General features: G+C 36.9%; 1 protein-coding gene across 1 annotated transcript in view; it reads right to left on the bottom strand.

The window, feature by feature from the left end:
* Window positions 1–22,500, bottom strand: part of HSD17B4 (hydroxysteroid (17-beta) dehydrogenase 4) — a 58,924-nt gene that overhangs the window by 19,581 nt on the left and 16,843 nt on the right. The window contains exons 12-17 of the mRNA XM_010002354.1: window positions 15,728–15,834; window positions 14,839–15,072; window positions 14,290–14,341; window positions 12,532–12,603; window positions 11,261–11,364; window positions 7,459–7,524 (exon numbers count right to left, since the gene is read on the bottom strand). Of these exons, the coding sequence (XP_010000656.1) occupies window positions 7,459–7,524; window positions 11,261–11,364; window positions 12,532–12,603; window positions 14,290–14,341; window positions 14,839–15,072; window positions 15,728–15,834 (635 nt within the window). The remainder of the gene's footprint in view (window positions 1–7,458; window positions 7,525–11,260; window positions 11,365–12,531; window positions 12,604–14,289; window positions 14,342–14,838; window positions 15,073–15,727; window positions 15,835–22,500) is intronic.

Genomic DNA, 22,500 nt, shown 5'->3' with positions numbered 1-22,500 from the left:
ATTTGGAAGAAACAAGCAGAAATCTCTCAAAACATTATGATAAATTAACAAACTTGTCACAATTTATTTTACTAGTCCTTAGATAACACCCTCTACAACAAAGAAGAAATTAAATGTTATTGTGCAAACAAATGCCAGATCTCCAGGGAAATGCACCAAGAACTACATGTGGTCTTGGTACATAAGAAAACAAGAAACTCCTTAATGGCAGAAAAAACCAATATGCTCTGCTGACATACAGATTCAGTTTCACTAAAATTTGGTATGGCTATGTGTTTACCAAATGAGGGTAAACTGCCCCAGTTGTACTTGGAGGAAAGAAGGCAACTGCTCCCTTCACTTACTGTGCTCTCTTATCTCAACTCTCACAGAAACAGCAGAACATTAGGGAAATGAGAGTGCCACCACTCTTCCACTTGCACACATAAAAACCCCACGGCAGCAGGGCTTCAAAGAAGAACATGCACACCTGCTCTTCTGACTTCCTGGCCCTCATTTGTCCCCACTCTTCCCCAAGTAGCTGTTAAAACTGTTTTCACTGTTGAAAGGTAGAGATGAGCAGCTCTGATCTACCACTAGCTTCTTCGCTAACAGCTATCTGAGGTCATAATGCCACCATGATCAAAGTTTTAACACTATGAAAGAGACTTCTAGTGAAGAACAGACCCTTAGTTCCCCTTTTAAATAAAAATTAAAACTGACAATTTAAAGACAGTTTCTCTTGACAGAACTCTACAAAGTAGAGTATCATGCTTCATTACTGAAATTTTGTTTAAGAGTCTAAAATGTAAGTTTAAAATCTAAATTTTCTAGGTCTTGAAACCTAGAAAATACAAATTACTGGATATGAAATAATTAAATACTAAGTTACTTTTAAATTAAATTAAAATTTTGTGGTCTAACTTTTACAAAAGCTGTGAGGTGGGTATTTCCACAAATGAGCTGTTGTAATATATTTTAATTCAAACTAATTAACATTTAGTTTTACAATGCTAAAATTCCATTTATATATGATAAAAAATGACAAATTTCTGCTTAAAACTGGAATCTCAACTTAAATCTAGCTATGCAACTGTTCTTTACTGAAGCTGCAAGAAGAACTAGCCATTTATATGGTGTGTTAATAAGTGGTACTTGGGAGACAACAGCTCTACCAAATGCTTTTCAAAATTACTGTGGTAAAGAATACCTGTGCTTCACTAAGAAAAGAAACATAGTGTTTAGGAAGTATCTAGGTTCAGATAATTAAGACTAATGCATTAATATGGTAAACGATAAGACAATACTTGTCTTTTTCTGCTCTCAACAACTGAAGTGGCACTGGTCTCAGCTAGAAAACACATAGGCTAAACTCAATAAAACAGTTACATAGCAGGCAGCCAAATCAGGTCTGCCAAAAACCTCTTCATTTTCCATCCTTTGGTATTGCTTTGTTACATAAATTACATTCCACACAAGAACAAAATTGTTTCAAAGCTTTGTTGGCTGTTCCTTCTGTATTCCTCAAATAATGACATTTCCTGAAGTCTTGAGTGATAGTACGAAGAAGGAGAAGGGGAAAAAAAATAAAAAGAAAAAAAGTGATGCATCCTTGGAGGATGAAAAGAGTCAATTGATGTGAGGCATTAGATTTAAGTCAATCATAATATGTTTAGATTGCTCTTTAATTAATAACACATACTGTCAAGTCTGATTTCCTAACAATTTAGGAGTTCTCCCAGACCACAAAAGAAACAGCGATATCCAACCTGTCTGTGTCAATTTTTCAGTCTTGCCTGCAGACTGCAATAAAGGTCAGTGGTAAAGATAATGAAAAAGGAAGCCAAATAGCTGTTTATTTTCCCTTATAACTGGAGAGAAAATATGTTCTGCCCAAGAGCTTATCTAACTCATATATGTGTGTATACGTAAACATTTACATATGTGTGTAAACATGTATGTACGTATACTTTACCTAACAGCTTATTTAAGAGCAGCCAAGCAATCTCTTGAAGAAAAAACAGACAGATCTCATCTACACATTTCAGTGAGCTCTGATTTACTTTAAGACTGCCTCCAGTTAAAGTGGTTGAGCTGATACTTGAAGCGCTTCTATTTAGCACAGTACTTAAGTAATTCACTGTACTTAAAATTAAGCAGCTACTCTTCAACTATGATCCTAGTTCTTAGCAGGACGGTAATTAGGAAATACAAGTGTATAGTTTCCTGGACGACCTTAGGTTTGCACTCATATGTTCTTAGTGGTCTGTACTATCCAAACACTACTTATTCCTTACATAACTCTGTCTCCTTCAAGATTAAAAATTACTAAAATCTTCACTGAAAACACCTTCCAATACACAGCTATAAATAGGAATACGTATATACCTATATATAGCACTATATCTTTACTCCTTCTTCGCCCCACATTATTTATGTCTTCACTGTTTAACACTACTACATATTTTTCAAATTTAAAATCAACTTATATATACTGGCACAGGTTTCACAAAACATTAGCCATTTTTCAGTAGCATGGGAAATGTGCAAGAAGCCTGTCCTTTCACAGTACCTCTCTTAATCAAAAAGAACAAACCACTTTGGTTTGGGGAACTTCAAATAGAGTAATAATTTCCATAGCCTTTACTGAGACATATGGGGAGGAAATGCCGGAGAACGAAGAGCATTTTCTTTAAACAAAATGACTGCTATTTTACCACAAAAAGTTCTACTATAATCCAGCCCTTTGTCTATTTTTAAAAATGGCCATGATTAGAAAATTATATTCTGATCATCCCAGCAGTAATAATTGTTGTGTTTGTGTGTGTGTATACCCGAAAATATTTAAATTAGCATCATACATATGTAATAAAATTTTAAAGTAATTATGATTAAGAATGCTTATTCAGTATACATCAAGAGTTCTAAGAGTTATCACCTCTGCATCCTGAAATCTCTAGAAAAAATAGGAAAACATTATAAAGTCCTTGCAATGGCTTCACATCTGTTTGTTTTGCTTGTATTACCCTTTGCTATTAAGCACTTTTTTTCTGGCATGTTCTCCACATCTGTAAACCTACTGCAGCACTTTATTTTCTCTATAATGAAACAAATTATTTATGCTACAAACATAAATAAATAAATAAATAAATTTTTTAAATCACCTGAGGCTCTCAGGAGGCTGTCTTGTGGTATCCTCTGAAGTTAATTTACATTTACATGTTTTCAGGCAACACTGTACTACAGTCTTTACAGAGCAGAACATAAAGAAGACATTTGTCCTGTAACTGTATTTTCCCCATCCATACACGTTTTCATCTTCTCTCTCACATGACTTCACAGCACTTACTCAAAAAATACCTTAAGTCAAAACACTCACTTTCCTACAACTTTTTTCTTCTAATCTGTTTAAAATAAGCATAAAATTTCTCCAATTTAAAAATGCAAGCTGGAAATAACCAACTTCTTTTTTTTTCCCATATAATGACAACAAGTATTTATTCTGTCTATGTGTATGTACTCTATAAACACACACAAATATTTACATATGCTTAAAACGTAAACACAAATGGTATCTGTGTAAAACAAAGGATTACTTTCCACAGGTAAGTAGCCACATCCTAACTACATAGAAACTTGTAAGAATTTTATCACACCATCCTCAAAGTAAAGCACTGACTCACAGTACCAAAACTGTTGACAACAGGCAGAAAACATTTTACAGTAGGTTTTAGTTGAATAATTTGTTAGGCTGTTAAATGTTTCCCATGCACCTCTCCCAAGATGTCTCTTTAATAAGTTTTTTTTTGCAAAGTCCAATCTTTTTACAACAAATCACATTTGTGCACAATTGTCTCACAATTGTTTCCAGTTACATTAAGAACTGCAGTTGTAGCTGAACTTGACCCAAAGAAAAACTAATCTCAGGTAGCTAGAGGACAGCAGTATGAGCAATAGGACTGGCAGGACCAAGACTGACTCAGGAAGGGAAGGACACTCCTGCAGTGTTAGTCACAGGATGCTGATGACACTACTTGAAGCATGGCAAGTGCCAACTATTTTCTCCTCTTTCAGAGCAAACAGAATTGTTTTTTAGAAAACAAAAAACCAAAACACCTAACACTAAAAAAACCATTTCTTCCCATCCTCTTAGTCAATGCTTGATCAACACCTGAATACAAAAGGTTCTACATAGCTTGTATATTTTAAATCCTATCAGATTAGTTGAGTGTGAATATACTGTATCTCTCTAAAAATCTCTGAATGACTGCAGAATCATTATATTACCTAAATGGACTTGTATCACATTCTCATAAATCAATCATCGCATGCTATACACCACTCCTATAAGAACTTTCTGTACAATTAGAATGCCTCCAACATTTATAAATACCTTACTTCATAGACTCCTGGAAAATTATATAAGACAGCAGAAAAGGTCGTAATCATCAGTTGCACAAACCAGTTTATGGCCTCCAACTTAACATTTGAAGGCCTAATTTTTCAAAGTCCATCACATTTTCAAAGTACACAGTAGTTCAAAACACAGCTCCTCCGAATTTTAATTTCAGCTGCCGATGCTCAGAAATCCTCCTCCTTGTTCATCTCCCAAATTTTTTCTTCCAAATTCCAATGTCTCATCCTGTCCTATCAGGCATTGATGAAGAAGTAGCCATGTCTGAGTACTTGAGGATTTGTGGGTAACAGTTGCTCACAGTCCATAACAAATTTATGGACAAAGCAAAGAAAACCCATTGCCAAAGAACTGCAGCTCCAAACAGTCACTAATCACGAGGTCATTTTCTCATTACTTCTCTCAGAAGACAATTACTTGCAACAAATAGTGGCAATAAAACAAGAGGAAGTGGCTTCAAACTGTGCCAGGGGAGGTTTATACTAGACATTAGGAAGAACTTTTTCACTGAAAGGATTGTCAGACATTGGAACATGCTGCCCAGGGAGGTAATTGAGTCACCATCCCTGGATGTGTTTAAAAGTCACCTAGATGTGGCGCTTGGGAACATGGCTTAGTGTTGGACTTGGCAGAGTAGGGTTAATGGTTGTACTTGATGATCTTAAAGGTCTTTTCCAACCTAAGTGATTCTATGATTCTACATAACATGGGAAAACTGACTTCCTACATTATCTCAGCTTATGCCTGGAGCTGTCTCTGCTTGAGGAAGGATTTCTTGAAGGAGAAGGAATAAACACACCATTTATGCCTTCATGACTGAAAACTACCATTATGCACTGCATACAAAGGTTATTAAGACTACAAACAAAGCAAGCTTTATTTGGTCACATTTTCAAAGTACACAGTAGTTCAAAACACAGCTCCTCCGAATTTTAATTTCAGCTGCCGATGCTCAGAAATCCTCCTCCTTGTTCATCTCCCAAATTTTTTCTTCCAAATTCCAATGTCTCATCCTGTCCTATCAGGCATTGATGAAGAAGTAGCCATGTCTGAGTACTTGAGGATTTGTGGGTAACAGTTGCTCACAGTCCATAACAAATTTATGGACAAAGCAAAGAAAACCCATTGCCAAAGAACTGCAGCTCCAAACAGTCACTAATCACGAGGTCATTTTCTCATTACTTCTCTCAGAAGACAATTACTTGCAACAAATAGTGGCAATAAAACAAGAGGAAGTGGCTTCAAACTGTGCCAGGGGAGGTTTATACTAGACATTAGGAAGAACTTTTTCACTGAAAGGATTGTCAGACATTGGAACATGCTGCCCAGGGAGGTAATTGAGTCACCATCCCTGGATGTGTTTAAAAGTCACCTAGATGTGGCGCTTGGGAACATGGCTTAGTGTTGGACTTGGCAGAGTAGGGTTAATGGTTGTACTTGATGATCTTAAAGGTCTTTTCCAACCTAAGTGATTCTATGATTCTACATAACATGGGAAAACTGACTTCCTACATTATCTCAGCTTATGCCTGGAGCTGTCTCTGCTTGAGGAAGGATTTCTTGAAGGAGAAGGAATAAACACACCATTTATGCCTTCATGACTGAAAACTACCATTATGCACTGCATACAAAGGTTATTAAGACTACAAACAAAGCAAGCTTTATTTGGAACTTTTATCTTTTTAAGACTCTGCAATATTTAAAACGTTATTGTAGTTTTTCAAATGAAACACACTTAAAAATGATAGGATGTCAAAAACCTGTTCCTCCAACTTCCTCCAGAATCAGTCTTAGTTTAATCAGCACTAACATGGAATTTAAAAATTCTTCAAAGCAAGGACAGCCTGATTCTGGAAACCACATAGCAGAAGTATCTTGAAGAAGAAGGTACCCAAGTTACTTGGAAAAGTAGCTCTGTCAGAAACTCACATGACAGCTCACTATGTCTCTTTGCAGAGACTTATAGGAAACATGGTTGCATGTACACAGCTGGTCCCAAAGAACTGTAGGCTAACACACCATGTTTTTCAAAATCTGTCTAAATAATTTTTCTACCTCTTTGTCATGTCTACTTCACCCTATCAATGCAAGTAACAAATACACAGTCAGAATTTTAACTAGGAGAATGTTTCCGTGAAATAGATGGTACTGTTGCAAGCACAAAGAAATTTTCATCTGGCCACCATTTCTTAAAATTATTAGACATTTTACTGAAATGAGTTAACAGTACCAAAATCTTGAAGTCCTGCAAATTTGGATGTTACAGGTGTTATTGTTTCATATCAACAAACAGGACATGTAGCTTTAGGAAGAAAGTGGAAGGAAACACTGAACAGAAAAACTTAAACCGTTTCTTCAAAAATTCCATTTTATAGGCTACTGTTACACTGTTTATTCGTTGTAACAACATTGTGTATCCTGAATATTAATTCTGATATTTGAAGATAGAGAACAGTTTCTTGGGAGGCAACATGCACAAGACCTGAATGTGGCAAATTTTTACATAAGCAAATAAACTAACAAAAAAAGCCCAAACAAACTCAAGATTCCGTATTTGTTTCTTTCCTCAAAAAAGACCTGCATCACTTGGACATCAGCCACTTTAAACAGCCACTGCAGCTTATTTTGTATGCAGCTAGAAAATTAATTCCCCCAAAATAAACACATTTAGGAAGAGATTAAAAAGAAAACTCTACAGAGACAAAACTCTCCAGAGGTACATGTCATTCTCTGCCTGTGTTTCTTAATTGCATGAGGAACTCTTCAGCAAAATCTGTTTGATTAATTTAAGGCCCTGGTTTGCAAAACAGTAGGACAAGAGCAGCTTGGTGATGCTGAAACTCTGTAACTACATGAAACATTTTCTACAGGGTTGAAACTGAATGGTTAATTTCTTGTTAAATGGCTAATGGTCAAACACCCTCTAGACTTCTTGATCTTTTGTCAAAAGGTCTATTTTGTTCCAAAGATTTATGGCATTATATCTAGTGAATAGCTCAGGTTACAGACAGAGAATAAGCTACAAAAACACTACGGCACATACACCTAGAGCACAAAAACTTCACCTGATCAGCCGTTGTGACATCAGAAATTACAGCATCAGGAGGTCTCTTGGGTGGATTCACTGGTACCTAAAGGAAAAGCAGGAGTATTATTATTTCACTAAAAAATCTATCTGTACCCATGCCAGAATATACCAAGGTACGTACAAAGAGAAACAGCATTTACAGAAAAACAGAAAAATACATTTAGGCTAGAAAAAGTGTCTTATGAAGGTTAGCTTCACAAAGATAGGGATCCCTAGGCATCAGATCAGGCTTACAGATACATTTTAGAGCAGGCCAGTTTGATTACATTTCTTCCAAAACATCCAAAAAGGATCAAACAAGATTTATTCCCTCAGAAAAAATGATTGCCTCATAGAACATTAGTGTTTTGTAACACAGAAACTAAAACTCAGCTTTTAAAATAATACTTTTTAAAGTTCAATGGAGTAAATTATGGACTATATCACTTTTGGCCTTTAATAGCTTCCATAGCTTCCAACTCATATTAAGCCCTACATTACTTGGGGAAAACAAACAAACAAACAAGCTGTTTCTTGTGCAATCTGCAGCTTCATTTTTCAGTTCTGAAGATACAAACTTCACTAACAGACTGACAGAGAATATCCTAGATCATAATAAACAAAAAGAACACCAGAATCAACTAGAGAGTTAATCAACTATTAGAGAAGCTGAAGAAATACTATTTTTTTCCTCTCCTTTTTGTGTTTTCAAATGAAAAAAGTCCAAACAAAGAGAACCCAGTTTACACTCTAAAATGAAGGAAAACAACTTGGCTCACTTGTGTAAGCTCTTTTCCAAAGAGAAGAGAAATCAAAAGAAACCCAGTGCTGTGTAGTTTCACATTTAATAACAGCAAAAACCTCTTCCTGTTTACTAACAGCAAAGCTAATCCGTATCTTTAGAGAAAGACTTGATATTATCACTCCTACTTTTGTCACTTCAGAGAGCCACAATGGACATACACATTAATCAGTTTGGTAAGAAGGACAACACCTAACATGCTTTCAAAACAAAAATGGCTGGCCAATTTATTTCCAGGTGGTTTAAAGAAACTCAATCCAATCTACCAAGCCCTTAATACATTAAAACTAACCAACAAATAAATCATTATGGAAACTCTTCTGCCAGTAGGAGATAAACACCCCAACTCAGGAGGAGGGATATGATTCACACAACATGTAGCTCACCACAGACCTAAACCTGGAAATTTGTTCTCCTTAGTTTGCCGATTCAATAAACGTGCAAAGTGATAAAAAGACCCATTATAAAATATGCCTGGTCAGCTCGAGATTTCTTTTTGGCACAGAGGAACATGGATGTCTTTTTATTTGGGAAGGTTTACAGAGAAAAAGCAGGAAAAAATATCAGTTGAAACTGTCCTATTGCATGCAGAATTTGACTGCCTATTACTGTTGTGCCTCAAGACTCTAGTTCACAGTAACAACGTTAGGCCATAGCTGTCACCCCCTTAAACACAGTGTGAAGGAGACAACAGTTGTATGTACCTGAATAGCTACTTCATGTATTTGGACTGACCCACTACCTGTTCATGTGACATTATTTTTTGCAAACACGTTCCCAAAATGCAGCAGTTTCACTTCTCTGGAAGCGAGAAACTATAATGCTACTTCTCTCTTTTCCATGAGCTTTCCAAACCTCTTCCACACAAATACATAGATTTATAGAGTTACACCTAGAGGTGTCTTCTAGAAATTTCATGTTCTAACCTAACACTATGCATTTCAGTACTTCTAAGTTTTTACTAAGCTAGTCTTTTTACAATAGCAATATCTTGCAGTATTAAAATAAGATCATACCTACTAGCAAAAATTTAACACATAAGAAACAAGTTACTAAGCTATACACAAACACTTTTTGTGTACATACACATGAAATTATCACTAGCTATCCATTGATTTTGAAATATAAATAAGTCTCCCTGTGCCTTTAAACAGAAGCAAAGAAAACGTCTCAGGTGGAGCAGTGGAACACACTGTCATGCTGAACTGATGACACACAGATGACATATTCCCAACTGGAGATTAGGCAGTGAGGCAGCAATTGAAATGTGATCATGACAGCAGAGCTGAAACAGGTTTAAATTGGGACTCTGTTATTGGCACGATCCAAAAGATCAGCAGTATGGCCTAAAATCTCAGCTTTGTCACTCTCTTTGCTGCCAATGATGAATCAAGAGCAGCCTAAAAATCTGCCCTTAAAACTGTAAACCAGAGAGGTAAAGCTCCCCAAATCTACCTGAGGAAATAACAGGACTTAAAAAGAAAAGGCACTTCTCTGTTCTTGTTCTGATCTAAGAGGTCTTTATAAATTAAATTCAAAAGTGGATTGAGAAAATAGAACCATTACCAAAGTAGCTTTTAACAAGAATTTGCACTTAATAGAAGTGTCATTGGAAGTACATAAATAGATAAAATAGAAAAAAACCCCAGTTACTCTTTCTTTGCAAAGCTTGCCTTTGGGTTTCATAAAACCAAGACTTAATGAGACTCTTGCCAAATTGGACAGCTGAGCATCTGACCCACAGAAATAGGATTTTACGGAATTCAGCATAGCTCAAAGTACAACATGTAGCAGATTTTATCACTTTTAAGGAATTAATTGGGTCAAATTGGGCCAGATATATTCATATTGGGCCTGCTACACTAGCAACTTTAAAAGATCTAATATGATTCCTCTAGTGGTTTGTTGTCTCCACATCATCGTGCACTTAATATGAATTTATATCAGGCATAATCTTCTAAATCCAATCCACAGAATTGAGATCCTGAACATTTTCTACAAAACCTATTCTGTTTCCCATTAGGATATTCTGTATCTGTAATTTCAAATATTTGAATGTAGAAATATCTCATTAGTTGCATATTTAGCAATTCACTTTTCTACCTAACTGACAAAACAAAACCATTGCTTTCTCAGGCCCTGAAAATCATCTTTTCACTCAGGCTCTTGAGTGGTGAGAAGTATTTAAATTCCATTTGAGTTTGTACCACCACTGCTAGTTTATCCTTCCTAGTTGATAAAGCAAATATTTTTTTTGCACAGTTGTGGCATTCAGAATTTACAGTGCTTGTCTCAAACAATCCAAGAGATAACTGATGAATTCTGGCACTCAAGATATCTGTTGTGTGTCTTGTGGCATCTGAGAAACAACATTTGTTGATGGACTAAAGAGATCTGCAGCTGGCTCTGGGAGCCAGATACTCCCCTGCAATAAATTAAACCTGTGGTGCCAGTCGTCTCATCCTCCCCTTCATTATGCAGAGACCTCAGCAATTATCCAAACAAAGACTATCTGCAGGACTTAACCTGATGCCATACCTACCCCCCCTCCTATCTCGGAGGAGCACGGAGAAGATAGGAGTTCTTCCCTACTGCAGAAAGAAAAGTGGGGGGGCAGTGGGCAAGAACTGTATAGAAGTCTGGGACTCTATGGGTGCATTGGAAGTACTTTTCCACCAGGAACCACTTCCCCACCGATGACATCGCTGCACCGTGGGTGGTAACTATGCTCTCTCGCTTGCTGTCCTCTATCTCTCTGCTTTCTCCTCTCTTTTCTGTCTCTGTTTTCCTGCCTGTCCTATTTGCTCTAGGGACCTTTGCTCTGTTACTGTAATAAAAGTTTGTTGTGCACGTGACATCTGACCTCGTTTGCATCTTAATTTCACCATTTGGGATCACCTTTATAAAAAAATTGCCACGTATCCAAATACCGGATTGTGACAACAGTGCTGCAAGAAGCCTTAATGTGCTTTTTAAAAATATGAATGTATGAATTTACCTTGGCCTTTTCTGATGTTCGCTTTCCACCAAATCCTCCAGCTCCAACAAAAAACAAGGAGAACTGATTATAACAGATTAGTTCCTTTCCACAATAGGTATTCACTGAAAGACAACAAAAGTGGAAGGTCATATATTGTCTTTGATCTCCTTTCTCATATAGATAGCATGTGTTGTTACAAGAGAAAAATTCAACTTCAACAATATAAAGCTCATTTTATCAACCAAAGGGACAACAGTCACACTTCGATGTTGCACTGTTGCAAGTTCCTCACTGGTAAAGACTATTGATTTGTTTCAAATAACATTATAATGAATTTTACCTATATGAAAGCATCAATATTGAAGAATGAGCCATCAAAATGCTGACAACATTCAAAGTGTTAAAAATATTCTGAAATGCTGAAAATAGTATTTACTTCAGCATTTCATATTGCACTAGCAGATTATTTAAATATTACAGAATAGTGCCATAAAATATGATGTATTAAGAGTTAATAAGCATCCCTAGTGTGCAAAGCACATTACCAACTCATACAAGAAGTGGTACTAATAGCTTATATGAAAAGAGCTTGCAAGCAAGCTTTAGTTTAAGGTCATCTGTGTTCCCTCTTTTGAAGAAGTCACACTTGCTACAATGAATTGTGATTCCCCTTCCTATTTCCAGTTCACGTCTACTACACTGTGTTACCCCTTAGACTGAAATTCTTAGTACTGTTAATGGTCATGCAGAGTTCCAGAATAAATTTAAAACCCACTAAGACTCGCTCACAAAAAACCCTGTTGCGTGTTGCAGAAACAAAAAGGCTTAATCTTAAAGATGGCTGCTTTGCAGAAGCGTCTACACAACCTAAACATATGACTAGCCTCTGCAAAACTACCCCATAAAATACATGCACACATGCACAAACATGCTTGCTGAAGGGTGGCAGAATCTAAAACAGCTGCTTTTAGAGAGGATTAAGTATTTATTATTTTTAAATAACATTGTTCATTTTGGACAATGCACTACTCCCTGTACATAAGAAAAAAACAAGCCTTCTCTGAAATCTTTCCCAAGAGGGTATTCTTATCTCAGTATGTTACTTGCCCAAGACCAACTGCATTATACATTTACACAGCTATGGCCAGTTAGCTCATTTCTCAGTTCTCACTAAGATGTAATATGCCATCTTCCCTGTGGAAAAGCTGGCAATTATTGGTACAACTAGTTAAAAACTGAGTCTGTCAAATTTTACTGCCTCCCCTCCAAAAATTATAAAACCTTCTTACCATCTATAAGCAGGACTGCTCCTGATCCTTTATCAAGAATATCAGCAATGGTTGAAACTGAAGTTAATTGCCCTGTAAGAAAAGAAGAACATATATAAGGTTTTGCTTGAGGAATGAAGTGCACAGATCACTCTACACTTCCTTACTAACAATGATAATAATGGTAATAACAATCAAAGTAATTGTCATAGTAACCACAATCATCATGATTGTCATAAAAGTGTCTGTGAAACTTCACAAATCTTGGTTTGCAGATCTTTGCAGATGTTTTGTGGGTTTTCTAGTTGTAGGAGAATCTTGCTATAGTTTATGTATGCAAGCAGAGGGCAATGAAGCTGGTGAAGGGTCTAGAGAACAAGTTCTACAAGGAGCAGCTGAGGAAACTGGGATTGTTCAGTTTGGAGAAGAGGAGGTTGAAAGGAAACCTCATTGCCCTCGTACAACTACCTGACAAACATTGTAGGGAGGTGAGTGTTGGCCTCTACTTCCAAGTAAACAATTATAGCACCAGAAGAAATGGCATGAAGTTGTGCCAGAGGGGGTTTAATTGGATATTAGGAAGAAATTCTATACTGAAAGAATGGTCAGGCGCTGGAACAGGCTTCCCAGGGAAGTGGTTGAGTCACCATCCCTGGAGGTATTCAAGAAATGTGTAGATGAGGTACTTCAGGGAATGCTCCAGTGGCCGAGGCTGTCGAGATTTTTGTGGGTGTTTGGGTTTTTTTGTTTTGTTTTGTTGATGGTTGGACTCAGTGATCTCAGAGGTCCTTTCCAACCATGATGTTTCTGTGATTTTTGTGACTTAGAGCTAAACATAAATCACATTTCAGACTCTCAACACATTGCTAAATTCAAAGACACCTCAAATCACTTACAAATTGCCCAAAATTTTCAAGAGGGCTGAAACAACTACAGTTCTATAGAAGTCTTGCTCAGCTCATGGCCTGGGCCTGTGGGTTTATGAAGTTTGTCTCTAAAAAGGGTAATGCTCTAGAGACAGAGATACGTAATCATGTATATTTACATAGTAAGCCTGTGGAATGGAAAAACAAAAACCTTTAGGAAGTCCTAGCAATCCATTTCTTATTGGCAGACTTCTTTGAAGTTAATAGAACTTTCACATTTCTTTTAGTTTCAGCAGGGAATCAAGATTATTTTTTTTTTTCCTACACTCTGAAAAGCTAATTTTTAAAAATTACTAATGAAGAAACACAGACATAAGCACAGATGCATATCCTGAAGAAGTCTAACGAGTACTGCTCAGTACTGTAGTATGTGAAAACCGACAGCCACCTGTGAAAAGAGCTTGCTACTGCATTAACTAATATCTTGAAAATTTTGACAGGAAGCAAAGTAACTGTTTTTTTAGCCTCCTCATCAAGATGTCCATTACTCCGTTACATGCAGAATTTAAATCTCGTTCTCTTACAGGCACTCAGGTGCAAACAATGTTGAAGAAACTTTAGGCAAACAGCAGAAAATCTATGATACAACCTTACAGAAAGAATTAAAAGTTCTGCTAGTTAGGATCAAATTACAGTAGAGAAACACCAGCATGTAGCGTATTTGCTTATTATAGCAAAGATTAGGCATGAGTTTACTAAGTATATTATAGAAAAGCAACACCTGATCCCAAGAATAGAGATTCTGAATTCCAGCTAGAAACAGAGATCCCTATTTCCATTTATAGCTGTATTAATTCGACTACATGAACTGCTGTCACAGTGAAAAGCAAGTCAGCAACACAAAAGGACTGACCTGAGGTTGGCAATGGTTTATACAGTTCCAGATACTGCTCACCATGCAGCATCTATGTAAAGAAAGGCAGTGCTGTAACAACAATCAGTGTATTCTAGTGCTATCCTCATCACAACAGCAAGAAAATATACAGTCATTTTATGAAGTGGCCAGAACAAACAAAAGAAAAACAAACAACCAAACCCACAAGTTTTTTGGTTTGTATTTCCAATTTCATCTCCAACAAAAAATCTTTTAAAGTAAAGTTTTAAACTGTAGTGTTTTAATAACAGCATAATGAACACAAAATTTAACAAAAACCTGACCATTCATATCATCCTAGGAAGACACAGATTATACAAATAAGGTAAACTAATAATTTCTTAACACATAAGAATACAAAACACTGAATTTTCCTTTCCAAGAATAAAGGAAACTTATTAATATTACAAATATTCTAATTAGTGCCACCTTATAGTTCTATAAATCACAAATAAACATTACAAACATACTAATTAAAATTACTTTAGTTACATAAAGCACGAAGTTAGATACTTAACTCTTCCATACCTTTGCAAGATCTATATTTAGTCCTGGAAGAGAAGGAACACCATCAAACATAGAAGCCTGAGCAGGAATTACTCCAAAACTGGGTAAACAGCAGAACTCTTCACTTCCTTCAAAGAGAAATTTTAGGTGATCTGGATCTTTAGTTGACATTCCCACACCAAGGGCATACAGAATAGGCTCTAAGTGAGTATACTGATACACATTGGTAGCCAATTTCCGGCCAACAATACTTGCCTGAAAATTAAAAGACAGTATAAAATAAAACTTCATGTTAATCTTCTATTTCTTGTATCAAACAAAATTCACATTTGAGCATTTTCTTTATGGTCACATGTAAACATAAAGTATGACTAATAAATATACCAGAAAATGTTAATGTATTTGCTGCAGTACAAAAAACTCTAACATAATGCATTATATAATGCTGCAAAATAATTACTTCAAGAATAAGTAGTATAACTACATAGAGCTCTGCTCCCAGCAATACGTAAGAATTTTTCTAAAACAAGCCAGGAATGAACTAATTAAAACTGTAATAAGATCAAAACAAGAAAAAAGAATTCATCTGTAGAGAAGAAGCCAGAGCAAAACCATGTTGCCCAACAAGACCTGCCCCTTGCCCCTTTTCTGAACAATAACCTAACTAAAGAGGCTTACCAAACTCATTGCTTTCATCATTATTTAGTCTATTTAGCCTTAAGTCAACAAGAAAAACAAAGTATTGAGTCTGGACATATTTCTTACTCTGTTTCCTCACTTCACAGTCTAAAACATAGTTTGAAACCTTTCTTTTTACAGACAGAAAGCCAGAGCTGATCAGCAACACAAGTCTTCCCAGCTCAAGGTTTTCATATAACTTTGGGTGTACCTGGTAGGCAGAGATACTTACTGTGTCAACAGATGAAGGAACCACGGATCTGGAGCTTGTTGAATTCATGGAAATATTTTCTTCAGACTCTATCTGACTTAGAGCATCATTCAATACACTTATGGATTCTAGACAAAGGATTTTAAAAAATCACTTATAAATAGCCATGAGACACACTAGTTAGAACCACAACAATCCTGTCAGCAAATGAAACTTAACCTAGTATTTCTCAATTCATTTTTAAACACAATAAATATACATTTTCAAATTGAGAAAACTGCTGCATTTTACAGGCATCTACACAAAAGTTGATGATAGTGATCTCTACAGATTCCATCAGTTCTGCACCCAGCAGTGAACCATGATACCTATCTAACTCAAGTGCCTGACACAGAACAGGTTCCATACGTCACCATTTCAGCAAAGAGGAGTATGTCAGTAAATACTCCTGTTTATTCCCTGAATCACAGTGTAATGGAGAAGATAATGAGCATTATACTTCAACTGTCTCAGAAGCAAACATCTGAAAATTAGTACTGCTTTTCTTATCTTGAAAATTATTTGCAATACAAGTAACAGATCTCATCTCCTGGTGGTTACTCTCCTTCTCAAGTTACATAAATAACCAGTAAGTCTGAGGTTTGAGCAAGATCAAGATTGCAAGTGAGACGATGCATGGCTGAGATACAGAACTCAACAATGGTAAAGGCAGGCCATCGAGAACAGGTTGCTCCTTGAAGTTTATATGGCTAAAATAAGTATTAAACACTTCTGTATTAGAAAGAATCAAACAAAATTGTGAGAATCATGCACAGAAAAATTAAAAACTGTTTACATTAGAGGAACTTCAAATCATTATTTAACTATGTTACCTTGGAGCTGCTCCCTTCCACTTCAAAACCCCCGTAGGTATACTTATCTGCACTAGTCTACTACACAGAAGTGCCCTAAATACCATGCAAGTTAGCTGCACACCTTCTTGCTGAATCTTGATTTCCTAACCCAGTCTCACTGCCTGGGAAATCATCATAATGTTTTGTTGTGGCCTGAATCTCATGACAACAAAAAAAAATGTGCAAAGGGACTAGAGGGAAAATCTTATAGGGACTGGCTGAGGGAGCTGCGGTTTTTTAGCTTGGAGGAGACTCAGGGGGACCTTATCAGTCTCTTCAACTACCTGAATAGAGGTTGTAGTCCAGGGGGGTTGGGCTCTTCTCCCAGGCAACCAGTGACAAGACAAGAGGGCAGGCCTCTATCTGTGCCAAGGGAGGTTTAGGTTGCATATTAGGAAGCACTTCCTCACAGAAGAGGGTGATTAGACATTGCAATGGGCTTCCCAGGGAAGTGGTGAAGGCACCATCCCTGGATGCATTCAAGGAAAGGCTGGATGTGGCACTTAGTGTAATGCTCTAGATGATGTGATGGTGTTAGGTCACAGGCTGGACTTGATGATCTTTTCCAGACTTAGTGATTTCATGGTAAGCAATTTATGTGAAGCCTTTAAAAGGCAATCTCTTTATCCCTTTTTTCCTACATGAAGTGAATGAAGAAAAAGCAGAGCTGAGCTGCTGGGAGAAGTACCAAACTATCTACTTTCTTGCATGACCCAAAGAAAGACTTTCACATTTCTTTTAAACATTCAAGGCAAAACACAGCTTTGATGTCCAAGTAAACCTGAATGTTTCTGCAACTTTTCATTTTCACAATCCACTTCCATGCAGGCACAGAACTTAATTCGGTGACATCCAAAAAGAAGATTACTAATATGTATTTTACATGTAATTACATCATTCATTAAGTATAAAGGCAACTTGTAATTTAATAATGGTGCAGAAGACTACAATCTTATTTTCAAGGAATCTTTCTTCCAAAATGTATTCTATAAATGGACTCTCAAATTGGTGAGCTGTCTAGTGTCTCGATGAACACTAAACAAATCATAGAATACTCTGGGTTGGAAGGGAACTTCTAAAGGTCAGCTAGTCCAACTTGCTGCTGCAATAAGCAGGGACATCTTCAAGTAGATAAGGCTGCTCAGAGCCCTGTTCAACCTGACCTTGAATGTTTCCAGGGATGAGGTATCTCTGACCTCTTTGGGCAACCTGTTCAGTGCTTCAACACCCTCATTTTAACAAATTTCTTCCTTGTATCTAGTCTAAATCTCTCCTCATTTAGTTAAAAAATTATTACTCCCTGTCCCATTACAACAAGCCCTGCCAAAATATTTGTCTTCATCTTTCTTACAAGCCCCTTGTAAGTAATGACATGTTGCAATAAGGTCTCCCCAGAGTCTCCTCTTCTCCAGGCTGAACCTTAACTCTCTCAGCCTTTCTTCAAAGGAGGTGTTCCAGCCCTCTGAACACTTTTGTGGCCCCTCCCTTGACTTGGTGGTCGTGCTCCTTTTGATGCAGCCGCAGACAGCCCCTGGGCTGTTAGTGCACCTCACCAGCTCGTGTCTAACTTTTTATCCACCAGTACCACCAAGTCCTTCTCCACAAGGATACTCTCAAGCCCTTTATACCCCAGCTGGGTCTAGGACAACTGGTCACTGCTGAACGGACACTGCCAACTGGATGCCACCATCTCACCACCACCAACTGGCTCATGGAATTTCTTTAACATTATGTTAAACAAATGCAGTTTGTAAAACATCCAGAAACATTTTATAAAAGTGATGTTAAACGGATGCACTTAAAAAACATCAAAACACAGTTTTTAAAAGTGACGTTCAGGACTGCGACTTTAAATGAGCTGATCGTAAGATCTCATAATTAACTTTCAATTTTACAAATTGTGTGACTCATACACTTGAACTCCCCTATACACAGCTTCCTTGCAAAAATCAGAGGACCATGAGCAGAGCCACCTGGTCCCCGAGGTTCTGTTCTCCATGTTGAAAAAATGCCACCTGCTGGTTGGCATGTAGCTGCCCCAGCACTGAATTGCTGACATAAAAATGAGAGTCCAGCAACCAGTTGGTAATGGCTAGTTGTCCCTTCCTCCCACCCTCCCCACAGCTTGTATTGATACTGGGGCTTGCCCTGACCCAACTGCAGGACCTTGCACTTGACCCTGTGGAACATCATGAGGTTCATATGGGCACACTTCTCTAGCTTGTCAAGGTCCCTCTGAATGGCATCCTGTCCCTCAGGCATGTCAACCACATCACTGATCTTGGTGTCATCTGCAAATCTGCTGAAAGTGCACTCAACACCACTGTCTATGTCATTGACAAATATACTAAACAGTACTGGTCCCAGTACAGACCTCTAAGGGATACTACTCTTCACTCATCTCTATTTCAATACTGAGTTGTTGACCATTACCTTCTGGATGCAGACATCCAAACAATTTTTTATCCACTGAGCAGTCCATCTCATCGGATACATATCTCTCCAATTTAGAAAGAAATATGTTGTAAAGAACTGTGTCAAAGCCTCACAGAAGCCCAGGTAAGAGGACACGTGTAGCTCTTTCTTCAACCACTAATGTAGTCACTCCATCCCAGAAGACCTCAAGGTTGGTCAGGCAGGACTTGTCCTCGATGAAGCAAAGTGGGCTATCTTAAAATCACCTCCCAATACCAATCCATGTGCCCTAACACACCTCTTGGGAGGACCTATTCCATGATCTACCCAGGCTCAGAGGTGAGGCTGGAAGGTCAGTAGTTTCCACAATCCTCCTTTCTAAAATGCTAGCTTTTAAAGGCCCCACCAAAACTTGTTTTAAACATTGGCCTGCTATTACATTTGTAATCTGCAACAGCACTTGATCCAGATCACTTAAAAATAAATCAGTAACACTTTTATTGGCTTTCAAAGCATATGTATGCAGAAAAAAACTGTCATGAAGAATGGAATATTATTTCAAGAACTCCTGGGTTTATTTCTTTATTTCTGTGACAGACATCAACAGCATGAGATATATCTATGCTTCTAGGCCCCAAATTTCTTGAGAGTTATCAGCAGAAAGTTTATGTTATGCTGTATGTTTCAGAATGGTTTTCATCCTTTAATATCAAAGCAACTTTTTAGATGCTGCTCCTTTAGGTTGCCTGAAAAGCTTAAGTAAGCTACTAGAATATTGGCAGCAAAGCTCTTTTAAAAAATATTTTAATAAATTCTTTTTTCCCCTGAATTACATGTTACATAACTCTTACAGTTAAGAACCACAGTGCTGACATACTCCTTTCATATTCCAGGGACTGCTACAGAAGCACGCAACTGAAATGTCTCAATGTGGTGATTTATTTTAGTCTTTACTGCTCTTTTGCTCTCTGGCACAAGAAACTGTAAAAGCATAGCATTAGATTTATGGTAATATTCTAGCAGTTGACCAGTTACCAGGCATGAATCTTTCACATGAGGCAGGGCTACACCTTGAAAGAAAGAGTAGCTTTGATTATTGCATTAAGTACAGAATAGTTACGATACTGGCTCGTATCTTCATAACACAGGAGGAAATCAAGACAGAGACAGAGATAGCCTCATATGGGTGACATAAATCAGTAGTTCTGTTTTCCTAGTTAACTCCTAGTAGTTCAGCAAAACTATGCTAAAACTATGAATGTGCTGCGCTTAAAACACCAAGTGAGTGTTTTGCTAGGAAGGGCTCTCAATGAATCATCATTCATGTAATTTATTAGATTTAATAATTAGATAATAATAAAAGGCTGCATCAAAAGGAGCATGACCAGTAAGTAAAGGCAGGGGCCACAAAAGTGGTCAGAGGGCTGGAACATCTCTCCTTTGAAGACACAAAACAACTACATCTTCCAATTCTCCAGATTCCTAATGCTTAAATTCTCACATGGCTTCTTAAAAAAAAAAAAAAAAAAAAAGTCTGTCCTCAGAATTTTCTATTGTTAAAATGACATGGTATAGTGAACACAAAAGTAATCGTTTCTTTTTCTACCTAACAGGACTACACCTGAAACTGAGGAACAGAGGAACTCCCATAACTTTTCCAAGCACAGTAAGGATCAAGTATGTAAAGTTTAGGGAATAACTAGAGTGAACATTCAGAGACACTTGAATTAAAAGGAAAGTAACAAAGGCAGGCACAGTCAGTTAAACCAACTGTGTAGGATAGCTTTTGGGATAAGAGAAGGAGCTTGGGCAAAAGACTGTACTGAACAATCAGCTTGTCTAAAAAGACATAGGGTAACTATCAAGAAACATTGCTTAGCTAAGAACATTATCATGATATCTGCGAAACTTCAATAAGTCACTAATTAACATCTATTACCAAAATCAAGCGACAAGTAGTTATTTCCTATTAATTAAAATTGCACAAACTCTATAAAATCATATTCTGGCACACAATCAAGAAGTTTTTTTGCTTGATTCAGTTTACGTGCCAGGAGCACATATTAAGCCTCCAAAATTAGGAAATGCTTAAAAAAAAGTAAAAAAAATAAAAGATGGACACAAAAACCTCCAGACCTTTTAATTCAAACAGGTTTTGATAAAAAGAATGCAAAGTTTTCATTTCTTAAAAGACCACACTAAAACATAAAGATGAAACAGTACCTCCACTTAGTCTTCAGGAGTTCAGCAAAACCAGAATTTATTTTGCTAAAACTACGAACGTGCTGCACTTAAAACACCAAGTGAATGTTTTGCTAGGAAGGGCTCTCAATGTAAAAAAATCTACCTTTAAGAAAAACACCAACCAATATATGATGCTCCAACCTTTTTGTAATCTAGAATGAATAAAGTCAAACTTTTCTTATCAGTATGCCCAAATTATGAAAAAAGATTAACATCTCTGATTATGGGATTTTCTATTATAAGCAAGTACTTAAAGTAATTGATTTTTTCAAAAATAATTTTACAGAATGGTTAGTACATGATTGCTCTTCACAGCATCAAATTACTGAAACTAATTAACTCTTCCAGAGGAGTTTTAACTTGCAGATATTAGGTATTGTAGCTTTTCATTTTTAATGCAAGCACTCTATTAGTTTCCCTTATTTAGCAGTTCAAACATCAAAGTGAAGATTTTGGTAGTGGAAAAAAGCTTTAATATAGGAATAAAATTCTGTTCAGCTAACCTCTTCAGAATTTTCCTCAATCCTTCTGCTGATTCACATATAAAACAAACTAATGCAAAAGTTTTCATTCAGCCTGGCAGTATCTATGGCTCTATGTCACCAAAAGCACAATGCTGTATTTTGGCTAAGTTCATAACAAAACAGAAGCTAAGGTACACACACTGCATGGGAGATTCATGCTAATGTAGTATTTACAATTTCTTGATGGTAGAAACTTACTATGTTGTATTGTAAGCACATTTACTTTAGAAGCCCAAAATCTTAATGCTATTTGGAGAAAAAAATCTGTAAGAAAAAAATGTGGAACGTCACATGTAGTGCTGAAGTAACTTCCAAAAGAAAATCTCATGTAGCTAGCAACCCATAAAAATAACATAATGCATGTGAGAGGCTGGAGAACAGAGCAGATGCTATAAAGCTGGAATTAGATAAACATCATGCCATAGCAGGACAGAGAACATTTATAAACACACATACATTTGGAAATGGGACATCTATAAGACAAAGTTCAGTGAAAACAGTCAGTAAGATGATACAGAACTACTGTGTGGCTGCTTATATTCCTCTACCAAGACCTGAGGGAAAGGACAAAGTATCTCCTATTCTGGTTTTGGTTTGGGCCTCTAAAAACATATCCCTAAGGTTTTAACAAAATGCCATAATGGATTTCAGGACCAACAGGTTAAACATGTCTGGGTATCTAAGTATCTTTTAAACTAAACTGGCACTGAACATAAAC

The sequence above is a fragment of the Chaetura pelagica genome, unplaced genomic scaffold (assembly GCF_000747805.2).
Source record: "Chaetura pelagica isolate M959 unplaced genomic scaffold, ChaPel_1.0 scaffold387, whole genome shotgun sequence".
In the NCBI taxonomy this organism is placed as follows: Eukaryota; Metazoa; Chordata; class Aves; order Apodiformes; family Apodidae; genus Chaetura; species Chaetura pelagica.
This window is presented reverse-complemented; position numbering and strand designations above follow the sequence as displayed.